Source organism: Lepisosteus platostomus, chromosome 6 (assembly GCF_059453375.1).
Source record: "Lepisosteus platostomus isolate fLepPlt1 chromosome 6, fLepPlt1.hap1, whole genome shotgun sequence".
Classification (NCBI taxonomy): Eukaryota; Metazoa; Chordata; class Actinopteri; order Semionotiformes; family Lepisosteidae; genus Lepisosteus; species Lepisosteus platostomus.
Genome location: NC_142616.1, coordinates 63,929,920 through 63,951,276, shown reverse-complemented (window position 1 = coordinate 63,951,276; position 21,357 = coordinate 63,929,920). Strand labels below are relative to the sequence as shown.

Below are 21,357 nucleotides of genomic sequence, written 5' to 3'. Positions count from 1 at the left end.
ATACAGGAAGCAGGCTGTATGCAATTTTCTTAGGGAGAGATTCCCCTGGGAGTGAAAAGAAGAGATAAGTGTTATTGCAGAGTCATGCAGTGACAGAGCATGCTTGGCCTACAGAGGAAAGCTTAAATTCTGACTCTACCTAGAACTGTGCCTATTGTACCGAAGACATGATAGGCAAAGCAATAATGACAATTGCAGAAATGTGTTGAGTTTAACCAATTTAAAGCAGGAGGCAACATCTAGTCCTAAGGCCTTGATTTATTTTTCTATTCTGAGATTATTTTAAATGGTTTATTGAACTGTACAGCTGCACGATTTTTCATTACAAGCATCATTTTCAGGTGTAGAAGTTGTCACTTAAGGACGCCTGTAACATGGCATGATTGAAGCTAACAAAAGTGGATGCCGGTCTTAAATGTCCGATATGTAGTGCAAAAAATTCAATATTCCAATGTCCTCTCATGGAAAATTATGACTTGATAAGATAGGATCACTTTATTGGCCATATACAATTTCTTGCATTAGGAATTTGTCTTTCCACATACCCCAGCTTGCTCTCCATGAGACACACAGACAGGGAGAGAAGCTGGGGGTCAGAGCACAGGGTCAGCCATTTATACAGCGCCCCTGGAGCAGCTGGGGTTAAGGGCCTTGCTCAGGGGCCCAGCAGAGTAGGATTCCTCTGCCGGCCGCGGGATACGACCCGGCAACCTTCCAGCCACAGGCGTAGATCCTGAGCCACAGAGCCACCGCCCTGCACCGCATGTTTTGTTGATAACATGCCTATCTGCTTAATTTGTTTGGCCTAGGGGAATGCACATTCACGAACATGTGGTTAAGTCTTTAAACTGAGCCAAAGCTTTCGTCTCTTATCCTTTACATATGGCCTCTTATGTGCCATAGCAACCACTGAATGGTTTCAACTGTTACATCATTGCACAGCAAGGCAGAATTTCAAAAGGGAGGATATGGTTCAGGCTTAAAAGAAAGGAGGAACTGTTACTCTGCTTGGGTTGTGATGTGCCTGGTCAGTTTACAGACGTATCTAGCAGGCACCTTCTTGTGTCAGTTTTTTATTTTTCATTCAGCTGATTTCAATCTTGCTGGGGCTGAGCGTCAGACTTACTGTATGACGAGCGCTGCATTAGCAAGTCACAGAGATATCCGTCCTGCAGACTGCTCTTTTATGGCACCAGGTATTGGCACTGACATTTCCATATAAAACACAGAGTCTATCTAAAATGAATCTAAAATGAAAAAGGCTTCTTGGTGAAAGTCATAGCCTTTTCACAGCCTTAGCATGTTGATGTAAATGCATGTCCTGATCCATAATTAAAATGTTTATTTCCTCCTGTTGGGTTACAATTAGAATATTAACGCATATATTTATTTAGAATATATGTATTTTACATGTATAGATATACACTCTCAAAGCAAATCAGAATCATACTCTTTTGTGTTTAAGAGTTTTCTGTCAATTTTTACTTTAATGCCAATTAGAAACAGTTTTGGGCTAACTGACATGAATAATTGCTTTAGCAGCTCATTAGTATCAGACTTCAAACAGCATAGCAACCAAATGATGAATTGTTTGTGACTTCGGTTGTCACCATAATATTTACAATTTGACAACATGTCTTTGTTTTCCTGGTAAACGGTTCTTCTTATTTTGGTTAGATTATGTTTTTTCATCGTCTTTCTTTAAGAACAAATCATCAAACTGCCCTCAGAAGTTCTGCCAGTGAATTTCTAACCCATAGATTCATTTAATGAGCTCCCTTGAGTGAAAGTGAGAATTAAGTTGTTCTCTCAGAGTTGCTTTTCCTACTTGCTATTAGGTGTTACAGAGGAGTATTACAGACAAGGAGCTGTATTTCATCTTCCAAAAGCAATCCCTGCTCACAAACAGCACCCAGCTAATTTATCTTGTGCTAAAATCATGTAATTAACTTACAGTATTATTACCTATGAACCTCACCAAGGAAAAAAAATAATGGCATGAGACATCATCAAGCTAGCACAAAAAATCAGTTGGAGTGAATCTGTAACTTAGAAAAGTTTTAAGTCTCCTAATAAAAGAAACAGAATAAGACATTTAAATTGGAAGACATGCTGCGCAATACGATACAGTATGAATTACAGAGTGATGTGGCTTAGTTTCTCTTTTGGCCTGTTGTAATGTAATGTTGTAATAATAACGGCATTTTAATAATAATTGAAAAAATGTGAATATGAAATAAGTACAAATGAGTGTACTTTAACCATTTTCTGGATGAATTTCGCGTTTCCCCGTGTTTCGGCTACTATGAAAATTTACTGTTCACCGGCGCCATCTACTGGTAGGTTGTTAGAAGTGTTGACACCGATTCAGTTTTCTTCTCTGTTCGCTCTTTACATGAGTATTACAGCTCCCTGCCTTTAGACAATTAGTTTAACCTTTTTAAATAACAAGTGACCTAAAGAATTTCTTAATGAAAATGCAGTAGTTTGAGCCAAATAGCCATTATAGAGTTAGGAAAAGGAGTTAGACTTCTGTAACATTTGTCAGATATACAGTACAGCATAGCCCAGTAGGCTTCAATAAAATGTCATTGGTTAACAAGTTCTTATTTTTATATGAACTAAGAGCTAATACATTTTTCAAATATATATTATAATTGTTCATTTATTGTTTTGCTTCATGCTTTTCTTTGCTGTGATAGAGAACATGCTCTAGTGTTTTCACTGTGTGACTACAGTGGTACCTCCCACTGAAATGTTTCTCAGAAGCAGTGGTGCTTTGTTTGGATCAAATCCAGAACCAGTACTGTACATTCGCTTACCAATTCTTCAGGTTGCTATTGCATAATGTTTACTCTTGTTTTTTTCTTTAAACAACATAGATGAGACAGATTCTGCCAAAAACATACAAGTTATGTTTTTGATTTCATGTGGCTTTTTATCATTCCTTCTCTTTTTTGGCACTGTGGATCCACGGTTTTAGGCCCACATTGGTCAGCACATCCATAACTGTGATCTGAAGATGAGGACAAGTCCTTTGTAAGCAGTTATGCTCTTGATGCAGCAACTTAGCATGAGTTCAACCTTTACAGTTTCCCAATAGCCTGGAGCGACACATGAGCAGGGTTTCGATTACTCTGCTCTGCCGAAGTCAATCTGCGACAAGTTCTTTCACAGTAAACACCATCTTTACTGCTTAGCTGCAGTGTCAGTTCTTATAAAGATAAAAAAACATTGCCGGCTTTGAGAAATTACTGTAATTTGCTTCCATTTACTTCTCTGGAGAGCAGGGGCCTGATTGTATTAGAGCCTGGAGAGGTGAATTCAAATACACTCCCAGTGCTATGTGCATGATGCTCTTATTGTAACTGTTATTATTGAAGCTGTTTTTTTTTCTCAGGAAATTAGTTTTTTCAATCTCAAGCTTAAAACCTAACCCTAATTTTACCCCCAGTACTGTAAAGGATGCACCATGACATATGTCAAATTGAGTGCTTTTATGTTAGTATTATTTTCTTGAAGAAGATATTTTGCAAAACACAAAGAGAATAGAGAATGGCATTGTATAAGGACATTTAGAAATCATTGTGAAAAAGCTTGTGGCTTAATGAGCTAAACATTAGGCTCCATTCATAAGGCTAGAAGTGCTAGCCTACAGTACAGTATATGAAGGTACCTGAGCAGTTATCACCACGTTACAAAACCTTAAACACTGCCCATTTTTCCCTTAGTGTCCTGCTGTTTAAGTAATACACTACAGTCAAAACTGCAAGTTATAGTTATATATGATGCTGCTTAAATGTAAAAAGAAATAGTGAGCTATTCACAAAAATCTACGCAAGGCAAAATACTGTATATGATACCAAGCTGAAGTTTGCTTGGTAGGCTGCCATCTTGCAACACATGCTCAGTTTTCCTTTACTCATTTATTGCAAAATGAAAATGTGTGATTTGGACATTGTATACAAATTCAATGTTTTTTGAGGTTAGATTAAAAACACCAAGAACATACAGTATACTATCTGAGTTATGGAGAATAACACCCTCAGGCTAGAAACCAGTTCCTCACTGGTGTGGCCCTTCATGAGGGTTTGGAAGGAGCTTTAATTAATTAAGAGTTCATTAAAATTCATCGTGTGCTGAAATATTGCGACATTTTTAAAACAAAGTATTTGTAACAATATGGGTGTTAAGAACATCAGCTTAAAAAGGCTTTGTTTAGCTCAGCTAGGAACGTGATGTGATATATATACAGTACAATCCAGGATACACTCTTTTTCTCTTGGCAGAATGTATTATGATTTAAAAGTCAAATCAGGGGTGTTTTAAATGTCAGATTTTTCAGGCTATGCATTCAGGCCTGCTGTTTTTTTTTTCTTTTAACCATCTTTTAATCAAAAGAAAAATCTTTGCATGCTTATACTTCATACTTTTGATTAACCTTTATCCTCTGCAGAAAAAATCACACAAGATTCCAGCTGTACTATAGCTATGGCTAACAGTTTTAGCTGCACTGAATATATTAATGTGAGCAGGGCTATAGCATAGACTTAAAGCATAAAAATAAACAATTTTAAAACATTTCCCCACTTAGCTCAACAGACATATTTTTCAGTTTTTCATTGACCTCTTGCCTCTTTATCCTCTTGATAAACTTTTCGTTGTTGCATTGGTACTGTAGCATTTTCTCCAGGGTAGGCCAAAGCTTTTTGGAAACCTCAGGGTGCAAGGTTAAATCCCCTTCCTCCTCTGCACAAAGACAGAGCTTCAACAGAGCTTATTTTTTGCCTCTTGTATTCTTACCTCTAATTTTTGAATTTCAATTAACCTTTGTCTGCTGCAAGGTGAAGTGAAAATAGCAATTACATGGCTGAGCTCAGCCATGTCTGAAGGGCTGTGGACTTACTGTCTGCACTATATTAGGTTCTGCAAAGGAGGTTTGTATGTAAAGTGGTGTAATTTGTGATAAAGAACTTGACAAGCTCTCATATACATTACTTGCAGCTACATGCAAGATGCTTTAGCTAAACACAAGATTAGATTATTGAAAATGAATTGAAAGCCCCCTCCCCCAGTGTCTCAAACAGTAATGGTGTTTCAGAACAGGTAAAGGAAAAGAAAAGTGTCTGAGGAGCCTTCTTCAGGGGGTGAGAGCATGGTTAGTGTCTTTAATTCTGTATATGAATGAAGCCCTTCCACCAGTGGTCTCATAAGGCTGTCGAGAAAGTTTGAGATGTGAGAGGTGGTAGAGCTGCATGGTGAGACGATTGGATGTCAGGTTTGTGGATTTCAGGCAGGAGGTAAAATTGAGATGTCTGATGAATTTTAATCTATGAGACGGTTTTCCTCCTGGGGAAGTTCCTTATTACTGATTAGAAGAGAGCTGGTTAGTGGTAGGATCCTGTGGAGAAGGATGATAGGCAGGAGAGTTGTCTGGAGGCTTCTTTGATACGTACTGTAGGTCTTTTTGCCACACCACAACAGCACCGCCTTTGTCAGCTTGCTTGCAGAGACATTGGGGCGCCTGAAGTTCTCTTTCGGTGAAGTTAGACCTGAGGTTAGATCTCTTGGGTGTGGAAAGGGTCTTGGGAGCTTGATATTTGTATCGATTAATGAAATGATTTACTGACAGAAAACCCCCAGCTGGAGAGTTCAAAAGCTTTGTTTAATTTTGATCTCATTGATAACCGGGTTGTGGTCAGATGAGGGTGGAGAGATGTCATCAGCAAAATGTGCTCTGAGAAGAAGCCTGCGGTAAAAGTGATGGAGGTCAATTTGGGTTTGGGGAATGTCCAGCATCTTTCTGACTGGTACAAAACTGAGACTTTTGCTGAGAAGAGATCTCTCATCCTGTGAAAGGGGCATATCTAAAGGCATGGTCACAACAAGGTTGGAATTCGTGGGTGTAGTGAGTGCCCTGAGGGTTTTTTCTGTAAATGTTTTGTCCTTATCTGCACTGAGGAACTGGTAGAGTTTGGAGTTGCGCCATCTGATGAGTCATAAAGCAGTAATAAAAGGAATATGATGTGGAGCTGGTAGCTTTAAAAACATCTTTGCATCTTTGATTTTGTTGTCTAGAAAGAGTAAACTGTTGGTAAAGGGAAAAAATGGTAGAAAGCATTATTTTCTTGGAAAACAGCTGAAGTCTCCTAGTGTCACTCTGGGGGGTATCTGAGTTGAAGGAAAAGATGTTGAATTTAAGTCAGAGTGCTATCATTATGACGACATCACCCCTGAAGAAGGCTCCACAGTCCAAATGTTGTGTTTCTTTTCTTTCCAGCATGGAATAAACCTTTACCTGTTCCTTTGCAGCCTACGCATGCTGACGCAGCTCCCTACTTGGTGTTTTCCTGAGCACAAGTCGAGTTCTATGATCCAGACACCACAGGTTCAAGCCTGGGTTATGTCATTAGCCCAGTGTGATCAGGATTCCCTCATTGGTGGTGCATAGTTTAGATTAGTTTCTCTAGGCTTAGGGAAATGACAATTCCAGCAAAAGTGGGCACATAAGAAACAGACTTCAAAAACACAGTGAACAATAAACAGAATGTAAAGGATTTTTCATGTTAATTACATAAATGAACTCATGAAATTATGTGAACTTGTTGACACTATTTTTATGTCCCTATTTTTTGTAATGTGAATTAAATACGTGGAACAAAGAACAGAAACATTGTATTGAATTTCTGTGGAGCCATGCTGATATTATTACTACTAGAGATGGATAAAAAAAGACACGCTTGACCCTCATTCCTGATTAACTGTTTAGAATCGCCTACATTGTTTTCACAAGTTGTTACGTTGTTTTAGCATATTTAAATAGCTAAGAACTGTTCACATCAGGTTTGAATACAGCCCATTAAAGTTGATGGATTCCAATCAACTTTTGTCATCAAAACTAAGCAATGATATTTTACAAATTCATTTAGCAGTGTTAGGAGCGGACATGAACTGTTAGGATTTCTTGATATGAAGATGTGGAGTTGTCAATTTTGTTTACTATATACTCCCACCAGTTTGGGCTCCCTCAGAGACCTGCTTCCAGCTGCTCCTGTACTGCACAGGGGGGAAGAGGGATTTACAGACATGCTCTTCCAGCTCCAACCTGCTCCCCTGTCAAAGGCATTAATCTTTTGACATGCTCTAAACTCTGCAATGCTTTAATGCTTTAATGCAAGCCATTCTGCTTCTCCAAAGGCCTAGAAAACCTTCATTGACTAATGCTTACTCTGAGAAATCCAGGTCTCACCCACGTAGTGACATTGCTCTGGTTTGAACTAGGGTAAAGGGTTCAATCTGCAATCATGAATGGTTGCTTTTTACTATTTTATTCACTTGGAAGTTCCATGTTAGGATTGTTTAATGTGCAGGACTTAGTCAGCTACCATTTTTCTGCTTCAAATGGTAAAATCCCATTTCCATTAAACTATGCTTAGATTGCAAGGTAGCAAAATCACTAATGACTAGTGTGTGTTGGAGTACCTGCAGAATATATATGCTTTAAACATGTGGTTTTTGTACCAGAGGATGATCATTGTTGAAGCCCTGCTTTGCTACAATTTACTCCCACATGAGACAGTTTTTATTTTGTTATGGTATTGCCATTTACGAACAATACTTACAAATGCTTCTTAGAAGAAACATGACATGCTGTGTATGGCTGTAATTTGTTTTTTGTATTGTAATGCATCTACAAATAATACACAACAGTAAGAAAAATGAAAAAAAAGTTCTGAGTTTTGTTGTAGCTACTTGATGAAAGGTTTAAGGTAAATGGCAAAAAATAACTTTTATGAAAGGAAAATTATGCTTTAAATGATGTCAGTGTTAAATGCTGTGTATCAGCTTCTATATTATTATATAAAAGGATTTACAGGCACATGTGGCTGTATCCTCTTTAATGCAGCGTTAATACTTTTCATCCTACTGCCCCAGGCTTCTCTGCAGCCTTATGGTTTGTCCTGGAAAAGCTAAAAACAGGCTCTGACCTTGCAGTGTGATTGTTTAACAGCCGCAATATAAGCACAGGACAATGCATCACTCAGAAGGCAGTAGATCAAGAAACCTGCTGAACAAATGGATATACCGTACATACGTGCAGAATATAGGAGAAGAGAGAGAGACCAGAGTCAGAGAGAGCAGGAGAGAGAGGGGGAGAAAGCCACAGGGCTCAGCCCATCTCATCGACGTTTAGGTAAATGTGCTGATCAGTAAATCCGTCAGTTCGAGGTCCCCTGTGCTTTGAGCTTCACAACGAGGCACTGACCCATCTTTATCCTCCCGTGCGACCAGCTGACTTTTTTGGGGGGTATTACAGCAAATCCACTGCAAAGAGAAACTGTAACAGCTCCACCTGGGTGTTTGATATTTTATTCCTTTCCGGCCTATAAGAGGATGAAGTCCGAGGTAGGTGGATTTATGCAGCGCATGAAGTTACTGCAGCAGCATCTGCCCTGGGTTCGGAAAGCTGGCATTTATATTGCTAGCAACAGCAGGTGTCTAGCATTAAAATATGCTGCAATTAAAGGGTATTTGAGCTGGCGCTATATGAGTTGGCTATAAGAGGAATGCTGTATGCAGAGATGCTCTATTCTGTAGTCTGATGTCATAGTGATTCTGATGCAGTATCGCTAAAGGACAGGAGATTTTGCTTAGTAAGCTGAGCAGGAATGTTAAGTTACAGAGACCTCTGAATAGATCCTAATGCTGATACATCCCCTTTTTCTCTCCTCATCCCACTCCCAAAAAGAACTGAAGTATGTCTTTCATTACAGTAGATCTGGGATGTTATTGATGGTCACATTGATTAATACTAGAGGTTGGAGCTCCACGTTTGCATTTGTCAATTAAAATATATGGCTGCACTGAATCACTTGTGATGAATTCCCATTGATTTTGTCAATTGTTCTTGAGATTATTCATTGCATCTTTTTCTAGATGTAGCTGATCTAAACAAATTAAATGTGTTTACAGAATAGATGGGCTCAGATTCTCCTACATTAGAATTAATTAAAACTACATACCTGCAGGCTTTATTGTGTTTTACACGTTGATGTAATGAAATATTAATATGATTATTGTTACAGAGTTACGTAAAGGTTTGTGATTGATATTGAACTATATTGTAGAAAATACATATGTTGTTTTCTATTACTTTTACCTCAGAATAGCACTTGTGTTAAATGGAGATATTGGAAATGTTTGGATTTTTTTAAATGTACAGATAATAGAATATAAGGGATCTGTATGAACACTCTTAGCCTGGCTTGAGGTACAGTACTATTATTGCTTTGAATATAAATATTTAATTATTGTGTTTAATATTGTACCATTAATGTATTATGTTTAATATTGTAGCTTAAACACGAGTAAAATGATCCATATACAACAATTTTCTTCCATATAGATTAAGAAACTGAAAATTAGTGAAAATATTAAAATATTGGAAACAATTTTGACATTTAAAAAGCGAATTACAATATTCTCTCCAAGAAAACTTTAGCACTTAACAAGTGAAGAGAATGTGATGTGTTCTTTTTAAACTTTTTTAAAATATTTTAAAATCTATAGCAATTTCCCATTTCTGAGGTTGCCCTCTGTTGAATTAGTTTTGAGGCAGTACAGTTCTTTTTAATCATCTTGAAAAGACTAATTTTAAATTCCTCACAGGTTTCATAATCATTCTGAAATCAAAGGGCCTTGTTTTGACTAGGAAGATTTCAGCATAAACATTATCAAATGTGTTTGTTGACTTCGTAGCTGTCTGGATGCAATGTGGGAAATACCCCTGCAGCTGCCAGGAATCCTCAGGATATGTACTACTTTGATATGATCAGCTGCACAAAATAATTGTATTTATTTTTTTACACCGAGAGTCACCATTTTGAGTCCAACAGAAAAACTTCAATGCTTCTGTCCAGATATGATGGGTAATTTTTCCTTTCAGTGATTTGAAATTCTATATTAGGCCTTACATTAAGCATTTCGGTTTTAACTATTAAACGAAGGACAGTCAAGTTTTGCTGATCTTCAACAATCATTTTGTTATGCTCAACCGAAAAGCTAATAAAATGTTTACGTTTGAACATCTCTCATGAAATCTTTAGAAGTGCTTTCTCTTAATTAAGTCTATTCGTCTTGGTGATGTAATGTGCACTACAAGAATGATCCAGCTCCTAAATGAATCACATGTTTTTCCAGACAGTGAGAGACAGACCTAAAGATTTACCTTGCATTTCTTTACCAGTTTTGAACACTTATATATTGTACTTACATACAGTTGATCATGTTATTGTTATTTAAATAATCTCATTTGGGTTGGGATTTAAACTACATTTAATTGAAGGTTTGCTTCTGCAGATTGGAAATAGATATGTGAAATGACCCACTGTTATGTTCGACAATGTCAATGAATCTCAGCTGTGCAGTACGATTTTAGAAGTTTGGGGCGTCACTGTAGTGAACAATATCCTTAGGCAGCAGATAATAATGATTATTCCTCTCCTGTATGTAAAATGGGAAATATTAACACCAGCTTTCTGTACCTTGGAGTTAAAATTAACTGACAGCCCACCTGTGTTTGACTGACTGAATCTAATGAAGGAACAGATAATGAGTTTGGTAGAGAACCTAAGGGGATAGTTTTTATATATGTATAAAGAAGGCTGGCTAAAAGTTTTTAATTACTTTGTCATGATTGAAAACAATAGCAGAGTGACGTTCTACTGTTTCTGTACTTTAGAAAAATGTGTTCTTCTGACATTTAAAATGACTTTTTGTCTATTTCTATGGTTATTTAACTATTTAATTTGGTTGCATGCTATTTCTAAAAAGGAATTGTTCACCTTTCTGTGGGCACAGCACTAATTGTGTACATGGCAGAGCAAATGAATTCAGAATGGCTTTTCTAATATAACTAACGCAGAAATTAATGTAACAAGGAGTTCACAATGTGAAAAGGACTTTTTGGTGAGAAATGTTATATTCCTTTACAAACGTAATATTTTCTTAGTTTAATCATCTTCAACCTATGAGCATGTGAATAGTTGCTTAACATCTTGAGTTAAATTTCCCCTTAAGTGTTTCTTGACATTACATTTAAGCTAATAACCTAGTTAAGGAGAAAAGTAGTATTGTTAAATACTTAGAGGATTAATTTAGTGCTTTGTGCAGATGACCAGTTGGTCGTAGTGTGACTCTTGCAGGCTGATTTCACTGTCAGATCAGTCGGTCTAAAGCTATATTATACAGTCAGTTAGGAGAGTTCAGTTAAATGTAATACAGTGCTTAGATCTTTAATTTGGCTGGTTAAAAACATGGTGCTTTCACAGCTTTTCCTTTAGTTTTTTTTAGTTTGGTTTTGCCTCCCTGTTTCAATATCTGATGTAATGACTGCTTGTTGTGGTTTACTGTAACCACAAATTCTGCATGAACACTATGTGGGTGTAACTCTCAGATACTAGTAATGTCTGTTGTGGTAAAATGTTTATTTAGTTCCATACTGCAAGTGACTGAAGAATTACCATATTTCTCTTTGCTCATTTGCAGTATACCAATAATGTCTTATTGGCTAATTTAATTGCTCATTTAGAAAGTATACAGTACTTGTAAAAGTATGTCTTATTAACTTCAGATGATAGTGAAACAGAATATATCTGAGTGGAAGAAATATTTGTTTCTGACTGTTAGTTATCTTTAAATGGCTCGGTGTTTTTTAACTAAATACAATTAGCTGGTTAATGGCTCTTGGTTGTTGAATACTTTAGCTGTTCAATAATTGTCACTTGAACTAACTAAATGGAACACCTCAGCAATGAGAACATAAGTAATGCAGTTTGACACACATTTTTATTTATTTTAGATTATTATGAGGCTTTCAGAGAAATGTTAATATGTACTATACATATATATTATACGGTATAATTGTACTGTATATTAATTGTATTTACATTGCTTTCTATTGTTGAACTTTTACTTGAATTTTAATATGGATGAACTCATCTGAAAATGAGCCCAAACGATTTGTAAACCACCAGAAAAAGATAGAGGATATGTACAGTATGTTTACTGCCACGTAGTTTATAACCCTGTTCTTCATTGAGTTACAGATGAAAAATTACCCTTTCAGGAGTGGTAGAATGCTAGACTAGAAAGCAATCAAATAATGAGTGAATAACTGTGTGACATTTTTGTGATAGACTGCTCCAAACAGTAGCCTGAAATCTTTAGTTTCACTTGCTATTTTTAGGTCTTAAGTACTGAGGTTTTTCAGATGAATTTATTTGAAAACGATCATAAACACAATATGTATTGTTTGAAATCAACTGCAAAATGTTTCTGTTCTTAAACATTATAACATTCTTGATTTGGCCATTTGGTGTAATATGTAGGATACTGTTTGTGTTAGATAAATGCAGTATTATAAATACATTTTGCCAGGTTTTAATGAGGTTGACCAACTGTGTTATTGGAATAGGACATTTTTCTCAGACGAAGATACTGTATACAGGTAGATGACGGCATTTTGATAAACAATGAGAGCTTCTTATTTTGAGCCCAATTCCTGCATAAAAAACTAGCACATCAGGCTGTTACTTTCACAGCAGACCTCCTGTTCTGCTCTCCCTGCCAAAGAAAACACTTTTTTTGCATGCATGTACACAGCCATGGAAAAACAGAATTTCCTACAAAGGAGCTTGCAATGAAGGGACACTGTCATGACTGTGTGCCATGGTGTTTTTGTAACTGGGTGTCTCTCTATAGGCGTTTTCTTCCGAGTCTGATTAGGAATGTACCACAGAGCAGAGGGAGAGCTTCAATAGCTGTTTACTTAAAATCGTGAAGTTACAGAAACTTGCACACTCATCAAGGAAAGACTTGAAGCTTTGCCCTGAGGAGAATTTCTCTATTACACTGTCATTCTTGGAGAGGAACAAATTATGAATCTACTGGGATGTCTGTTCTCTAGAAGTGCAACAGGCAAAAAGGTTTAAAGGAGGTTTAGTGCACAGAGCATTTTTGAACTTTTTTACTTACATAAAGTAATTGATATTATGTCAATTCAGGACAAGAAAAAAATCTATTCATTGTATCTGTTTAATACTGTACATACTGTAAATAGACAATTCTGGAACAAGATGACAGTTATTTCAATAAACGCAACACTAAAATTGCATAAAAACATTGATATAATTTTACAGAATAATTATACTAAATCAGGTAAGCTAACGCAGCCCTAACCAAGTTATCTGTAATGGTTTCTTTAAATAAATGTTCCCATGCCTCATGCTTTCATGTGATCCCAAAGCAAAGATAAGCACAAGTCAAATTAATCTTATCAATGTACTGTACCTGCCAAAAGCCACTGCTGATGTTGTCAGGTAGTGGTGAGAGATGCTTTTGGGTTTTTTGGGAAACATACTCCAGTATGTCTGTGTTTTTGTTACATTTGAATAGTACAGGTAACCTTGGAATGATCAATACGATATATGGAGAGGACTGCAGTATGCTGTTAGTTCCATTTTTGTTATTTAGCAAGGGAATAATCAATACAAAGTCTTTAACACTAAACGATTAAGACTGTTTAATCAATACTACAGCAACAGTTAAGAAGGTTCTGCTGTGGAGAACTACACTTTTTGTTATACAGTATGTCAACTGGTGAGGTAGAAATAATGAGTAAATAGTTTTTAACTTACTGTAAGTATTTTGGGGATGCTGTCTTGTGCGTTATTCACACATAATTTACAAGGTCTGCACCTAAGGTTTTTTGTAATCATGTTCTTGAAATCTAAATCTTGGAATCTTGAAAAAAGGAATTTTAAACAGGCTTTCATCATACAAATGTGAGATGGGAACTGTACGTTGTTTGGGTTTGTGGTTATCTCCAAGCTAGCTGATGAACAGAAAACAGGTTAGTCATTGCCTAGTCATTTGGTAATAAGATGGTAAATGAATATAATTGGATAGATTTTACAATATTTGTTCTACAGTTTCATAATTATATTTCTTAGAACTTGGCATTAGGTCTCCGTAAATTAGTAAGTTAGAACTTGAAGGATACACAGCCTTTGCAATGACAACCCCTTTGAGAGATGTATACTATCATAAACGTGAGCACTATTTTTGTCGTAATTTTGTAAAGCATTTAAAACAAAGAGCAATTTTGTGATATATTCCATTCGGTTTCAAGGCATTTCCGGCAATTTTTATTTAGTAATAATGGGAATATGCATAGAGTGTGAGACGAGAGTTACAAATAATAAAACTGTAACAGAATGCTACCTCTGAGGTGATTTGTGGTCTGAAATGTGTAATTATTAGAGTAGGAATTGTGCTTTCCTCAGTGTTTGAAATAAGTTGTTGGCCTAGGGGAAAGTAAGAAATAAGAAATGATTTTGCATGCTGGAGGGTGGTATCCCTAAAGACGCTGAAATGCAGACTTTTCTAAAATGATATCCTTGAATCCATTATTTAGACACCTGTTTAAACATGAAATCTAACAGATTATTTCTCCCCTCCTCATCTAAGTAATGTGTGTTCTCTGTAATCTACTTTTGTCTTTGCAGTACGTCATACACACATTTAAGCAGCATTCACTGTATTATAATTTGTCTAGACCCAGTTATAAAAATAATTAATGTTTGCACTAGGAGGCTGTATTATTGGAACATGAGCTGTATGTGAAAGGAAGAAGTCATGGATAGGCATCAGCTATTGTACAAAGGTCCTTTGAGAAACTTGTCCTTGAAAAACATGTCCAAGGAACTGCATTTTTTCTGTGAAATGTTTTCTTTCTGCAAATAAGCGCTCTGCTTGCTGTTTTACAAAACATTCCAATGAGATCCTCCTTTTTGGCAGTCTGAATATTATTTCACTGACTGGCTTTTTTGTTTTCTATATTTGAGCTGAAATGAGGCGATAAGGTGGAATTTCCTCACAAAAAAACACTTTGTTATGTTGTACTTAGAAGACAGCTCTTAATGTACTGACCACAACTTAAAACTCACATAAAAATGTTGTCAGTGTTAAACCTGTTACAACGCATCACAAAACATCAGAAACAAACATCAAACAGTTTTTGTCAAACATGTTAGTGGAACGCCTTTCAACGTAATTGATCTTTAATTTCTGTTGATTGTTTTCAATTTTGTAAACAAAACACACATTATGAAATTGTAGATATTCAGTATTTTGCACCATACTGAGAGATATTTATTCTTGATTTTGATGTTTCGGTGACTCACCAGGCAGTAGACTGTGACATGGTTAAATAGTATGTACTGGTATGCAGTCTTTCAGTTTCATGTAATGTTTAGTAATCTCTTACTGTTTAAGTGTTCTATAAATATTTTTGTGTGCTCATAAGCAAACAATGTCACACCCTCATGGAAATAAAAATGTCCTTTATAACCATTACTGCTAAAAGACCTTTCTGCTTGTTTGCTGATGATTAAAGCTGTGCATGCAGTTGTGTAAAGAACAACTGTACAAGTCTGATACACTTTGGAAAAAATGCAAGCAGGCAACGAAGCAGGATTTCCTTTGACAGTGAGTAAATGCCTGACACTGCAGATTTTCAAAACTTCTGGCTGCTGAGTACAGTCACCAGATTGCAGTTATTGTTATCAAAAGTGAACGTAGTCAAGAGGTACTGAACGTTCTGCTTGTCATTGCTGTGAAATAAGCAAACAAGGAGAGCCTGTGGCCTGTGTGCTTTGTGGGACAGAGAAGTGAATTTAAATCCGTCAGTAAAGGTAAGAAAAGTTCGAACAAATTTTGTGCTTTGTTCTGATTGGGAGAAAATGTTTGAAACTGTAAACTGTGAACACTTCTAGTTATTAATCTGGATGTAGTGGGTACTGTGTGTATTGCATATTAGACAAAACGCTGTGTTGTCTATGTTTGAAACATTAAGCACTGAACTTGGTTTAAAAGTTTTTGCTTGCTCTTAGGGTCATATTTCTAACAGAATATTGAATTGAAAATTGAAGGACAAATGTAACTGCTTTAATGCCGGACAAACAGTAAGTTTCCTAGCACATGTTAAGCTTGTTAAGCCCAGATCTGATCGTTTAGATCATTTGTTTGACTAGTAGTTATAGTGTTAACAGTTGTCAACTTTTACGTTTCAGGAATTGCTTAAGCTTGCAAAGGTCATACAGATATTTCTCTTACAGTAGCAAAAGTAATTAAAAACTGTTTGATTTGACTGTGACTTACTGTAGGTTTTCCTTGGGTAAATATCATTTAGGAAAATGTCTAATTACACTGACCGCACTCCATATACAGTATAGTACTATACATGGTGAGAGGCATTAAAAACTCAATAAAAGTTATTGGTTCCATTCGTTGTGTTTTAATGCATTTCATTACATGTAATGGATTTTAGCACATTTATCAGATGGTTTCATCCAAAGCACATTCTAATTGAAGGTTTATACAACCGCGCTTTTTACTGAACCAGTCTGAGTAAAAATATTCTATTTACTGTACAGTGACTAAACTGCTACTCCACATGGAAACTTTCAAATGATCTGTGGATACAAGTGCAGGGGCTGTTAAGAAGGTTTAGATCCATAATAACATTTTTGTTCTGATAGAAATGTTTTCTCTAGTAATATAAAGTTATGAACTGCTTGAAATCAAGAGCAATTTGATTTTTAATGTTAAAGATATTTTAGGGTAAACAATAAACAGATTGTTGCAGTCCTTGTAATGCAAACTGTCCAAAGTAGAATTTTGTATAATACTTTATAATTTAAGAGGTTATTACATTTAAATAAAAACAGAAAATAAACAAGATTTACGTTGAACATAGGTATCTAAAATTATATTTTGTCTGGTACCCATTTTGTTTGCCGAAGCTGGTTACGTTTCTTGAAGGTGAACATGTCATCTGGAAGCCAAGTCGTGTTACACCAGATTTGTAAAACTAGTGAGCCCAAAACGTTGTACTGCTAGTTTGCCGATCTTGAAGTTAGTCTTGACGTCGGTTTGCCCTGAATTATTGTTCGTGAATGGCTGCTGGCGAGAGAACACACACAAGCACGGGCCTCGGACACTTCATCTGCCCGGCCTCTGTGAGCTCCACGGTGCCTGACTGGAGAGTTAGCATTGATTATTGGTATTAATTGGTATTAGGCCACTGGTATCATTGCTAGCCTTGCTCCCACTCACTTGCCTGACTGGCTGTAGAGGGGTTGGTAACCCCCTGCCATTGGCAGTAACAGGCAGGAGATGCAGGGCAGCCCGCCATGCAGGGTCCTTGGCTTGTGACTAGCCAACAGAATCACGTGACTTTTAAAGGAGACAGTGTCTTATTGTCTGTACTGTGTATTACATAAATAACAGCATGATTCTCAAAAAGGAGTTTGCACAACTGCAATTGCTTTATCAGTCTCTGCCAATAGCCCGTTTAGAGACTGGTCAAAGTGCTCAAAGCGGTGATCATGAAAGCATGCTATTGTACAGTACATAATATGTTACCTTATGAGACAAGGGACAGGCCTAGTAGCTTCCAAGCAGATCATAAGAGTTGCTGTTTGCCAGAAATCTTAAGTGAGGCCTGGCATAATCCTAACCGCATTTTGAAGGCATTATGCCATTTGGGCTCTGTCACTTGGATATTCCCAATCCCAGTGAATTAAAGCTTTAACCAGCATGTGAGTCGTTCTTGGGTCTCTTGGACTTCAAGAAGGATGTCTCAGCATCTTGATGATGAGTCACAGGCCTACAGTTTAATCACAGTGACTGGATAACTTCAGGCATATACAGCACATGAGACTTAACAATGTGAAGTATTTGTGTTACAGCAGCCAAATTTCACAGGTTGGCAGTACAGTGGAATCTTTTGGGACAAATCACTTTTCCACAGCTCTGTCTAGACTGGAAGCTTTAACTGTTGCCTTTAATATCAATTGCCTCACCCAAACAAATTAAAAGCAAATTAAGTATATTGTTATGAATGTGTATTTAAGAAGACATATAATGCTCTCTTTAATCTGATAAAGTGATTTGAAAAACGTTAAAATAATGTCATTGTACTGTATGCATCTCAGTATGTTTTGAGATCTGAATATAAGTTTCTTTTTAAAAACATATTGTATGTTTTGTGTGTTCAGTACATTATTTTAAAGACTAACTATCAGGGATTGTACAAACTATGCATTTGTATAAGATTATAGAATACCCCCTCTTGTACTGCAGCCAGAAGTAATTAAAAATTTAAATATAATTGATTGCTTTTGCCAGTTGACCCACAGATTTCACAGACAATATTAATAGGCAAACTGCTAGTTTTTATTGTGGTAGTTAGACAATTACAGTAAAAACTGGAAGGGAGAATTATGTTTTTATGTTTTTTTATGGGTTACTCATTAATAAGAAAAGAAGCCAGAAGATTTAAGTGTCACATTAATGAAGTCTGAACTCTGAACTCTGAAGTCTGAAGTCTGAACTTTTCTTTCTCAATGGGAAAAAGTAGACTTGTTCTTCTGTCATTGAAGGTTTCTTCAATCTTCTACTGTGACATTGGAAAATAACGTACACGTCTCAGAAAAATATACATTATGTAGTCAACTTAACATATATTGAAATTAATGTATTACATTCAGCAAATTATACACTAAAGGGCAATGTATTTGTAGGAGTGTGAAAAACCTAAAAGGGAAGAATTGAGTTGATACATTCAGTTAGAGGTAAAAATTCAGCTTTGTCTTTCTTCTATGTCTTTCATTTGAATTTTTCTGAAAACCAAACAAATGACTTTCCCATCTCAAAAAGCAATTATAAAGCTCTCTGACTTAAAACATTGCCACGTGTAGCAGAAAATGTGATTATTTTAAAGCACACTTTTGCAGTAACCTGATTATTCAGTTATGAATGACTCCAATAATGCTACCCTTCGAAAGCTAGGGTAATCATTATGAAAATGAAATATGTGCTGTCAAGTACTTTGCAAAACAATCTTATGAAAAAGCGAAAAAATGAGGCAGAGCAACTTTGTTTTTCAAATTAAAAATGACTTCCAATAAATCAGAATCAAGTTCCAATCAGGTGTACAGAATTTTAAAAGCACCACAAATGAGTTTAGAGAACAGATGCTACCACAAGGTAATTGCCAAGCATATTAATTCAGTTTTTGAAATCCACATTTGAAAACCTTGGTCTGCATAATCCTCTAAATCCCTTCTATGTGATGTGTTGTTCATGTTTTTTTTTATTTTGGAGGCATTTTCCTATGACTCAATTACCACTATCTTGTGCTCTAAGTCTAATTCTAGACAGAATTCATACAGCATTTAAGTCAATGCGTATCATTTGCTATCAGATTTTGATTTTGAGCTCCACCAGTCCCACATTTAGTTTTTATTGTCATTCAAAGCTTTTTGAGTTGAATTGTTGTTGGTTTTTTTTGTAATGGTCATTTTAATTTTTTGCTTATGAAAACTTGCTGAAGCTAAATGCTCTAAATACCAATTAAGTTGGATCACAATAAAATTTGCCATTCCTTTTCAGTTAAATTTAAATAACATAAAAAGAAATATGGATTTTTAAAGCAGGAAAAATTTCTTTGACATCATCTGAGCCTCTATTGCCCAGAACATATGCTTGAAGTTATATTGCTTTCGGTAGAATATTTTCCTGTTTTTTTTTTCAAAAATGGCCTTGAAGGGGCTTTATTTTACACGTGTTAGGTAAGTCTAGTCATTCCTAAGCCACAGAGCACAGTCTAACGCACCTAGAGATAATAACTGTACATAGTGCAATTCAACTTTTTTATGGTGTCTGAGTTTTCATTCATCAAAGGTGAAAAATATACAACGTGACAGCCATGAAAAAGGCAGCCTTTATAACCATTGCCAACACAAATAGTGCCATTAAACCTTGCAGACTGCATCACTGGGAGGTGCTCCACTACAGTCAATAGCCTGTGTGTTCCTATTCTAAGCTCAAATGCTGGAGACCTACAGTGAGCAATTGAGGGAAGTAAGGAAGATTGCACAGGGCATGGTACGTGTGAACCACTGACTGACTGAAAGACTCCTACGATGTGGTTGGCTGGTTATATGAACGTATCCGTCAAGGTTCAACATGTAGCTTGATGCCCTCTGTCAGGCCTGCATCATACTGCACTGTAAAAGTGACAGCACCGAGCTAAGAGGATACGGTAGGTCATCTTAATCACCCTGCTTTTCTGGCGTTTGCTCTGCACAGTTTCTAAAACGAAGTCAGCATGTGCTAATAGAAATATTTTCTTTATCAGGCGTTGCCTTGCTTGTTCCCTGTTCTCATTATCAGTGTGTATCCGTCTTTAAAAGACATTTTGTTTTGCCCATCGAAGATGATACAAGATGGCAAAACTCTTTGAGACGTCTTCAACTCGGGGCCTTGTTATAACCTTGGATTTTCAACGTGATTCTGGAAGTGTAGGTTCTTTATTTGAGAGCTTCTCCAAAAAACAAATCAGCAAATATCAGTGAGAAAAGAAAATAATATTAACATTTAGACATGAAGGCCAGACGTACTTTTTTTAACAAGATGTGTGCCTTACAGTATATACACTGTAATACATAAAGCTTTTCTATTTAGAATGTACTCCATTACTGATAAATCTTCAGGAGCTGTATTAAAATGTTTTGCTCTTTTGGTGCATGAGTTGTGACTGCCATCTTGTGACAAATTACTCATGATCTTCCTGTAAGGCTGAGCAGGAACACAGTGCTTGTGAATCAGATCTGAGGCATTTGAGAGACGACTTTTCTTACTGACAGCTCAAGGAGACCAGGATGATTGACTCATTGCGAGTTTTCCTAGATGTTCCTGTATTTAGTCATAATACCAGCATTTCAACTCAGTTATCATGTACAACTCAAAACATAGATGTCGTGCAGTACACCTCATTTTTTAGATTAAAATAAGGACGGTAAGAAGTAATTAATTATGGAAACCACCTACGTCTTTTAGGTTTTGCTGTCCTTATTGCCACCAAATTATTTCCCTGTATATGGTTAAGTATTAGTTTTTGTAGTTGCATATGAAACAATGGCCATAACTCATATTGTCATTCATGGTGATATTGCGTCAGTACGAAATGCAATTGTACTGTTGGCTTTTGTTGATTATCTGAAAGTATGACTGTAGGATGTGACTCTCACAACAGTGCGCTTGTTTTTTAAAAATATTTGTTGAAAATTATTGCTTTTGTCTTATTTCTTCTACTTTAGTAATACAGGAGTGTACAGCCTTTATTGTTTCTGGTATGAACCTCATTACATTATGTAATACAATGTTATTATGTCTCAGCTTAAACCTGGGGCTTGGATCCATTGAAATAGTTTGAAAAAATGAACAGAC

General features: G+C 36.3%; 1 protein-coding gene across 8 annotated transcripts in view; it reads left to right on the top strand.

The window, feature by feature from the left end:
* iqsec1b (IQ motif and Sec7 domain ArfGEF 1b) overlaps window positions 1–21,357 on the top strand; it is a 202,894-nt gene that overhangs the window by 136,103 nt on the left and 45,434 nt on the right. Inside the window, exon 1 of one of the 8 annotated variants that reach the window (XM_088636883.1) lies at window positions 13,362–13,509. The exons of the other annotated variants lie outside the window; for them this stretch is intronic. Coding sequence (XP_088493009.1) covers window positions 13,370–13,509 — 140 coding nt within the window. The 5' untranslated portion in view covers window positions 13,362–13,369. Of the gene's footprint in view, window positions 1–13,361; window positions 13,510–21,357 lie in introns of those variants that run through there. 8 annotated transcript variants of the gene reach the window in all.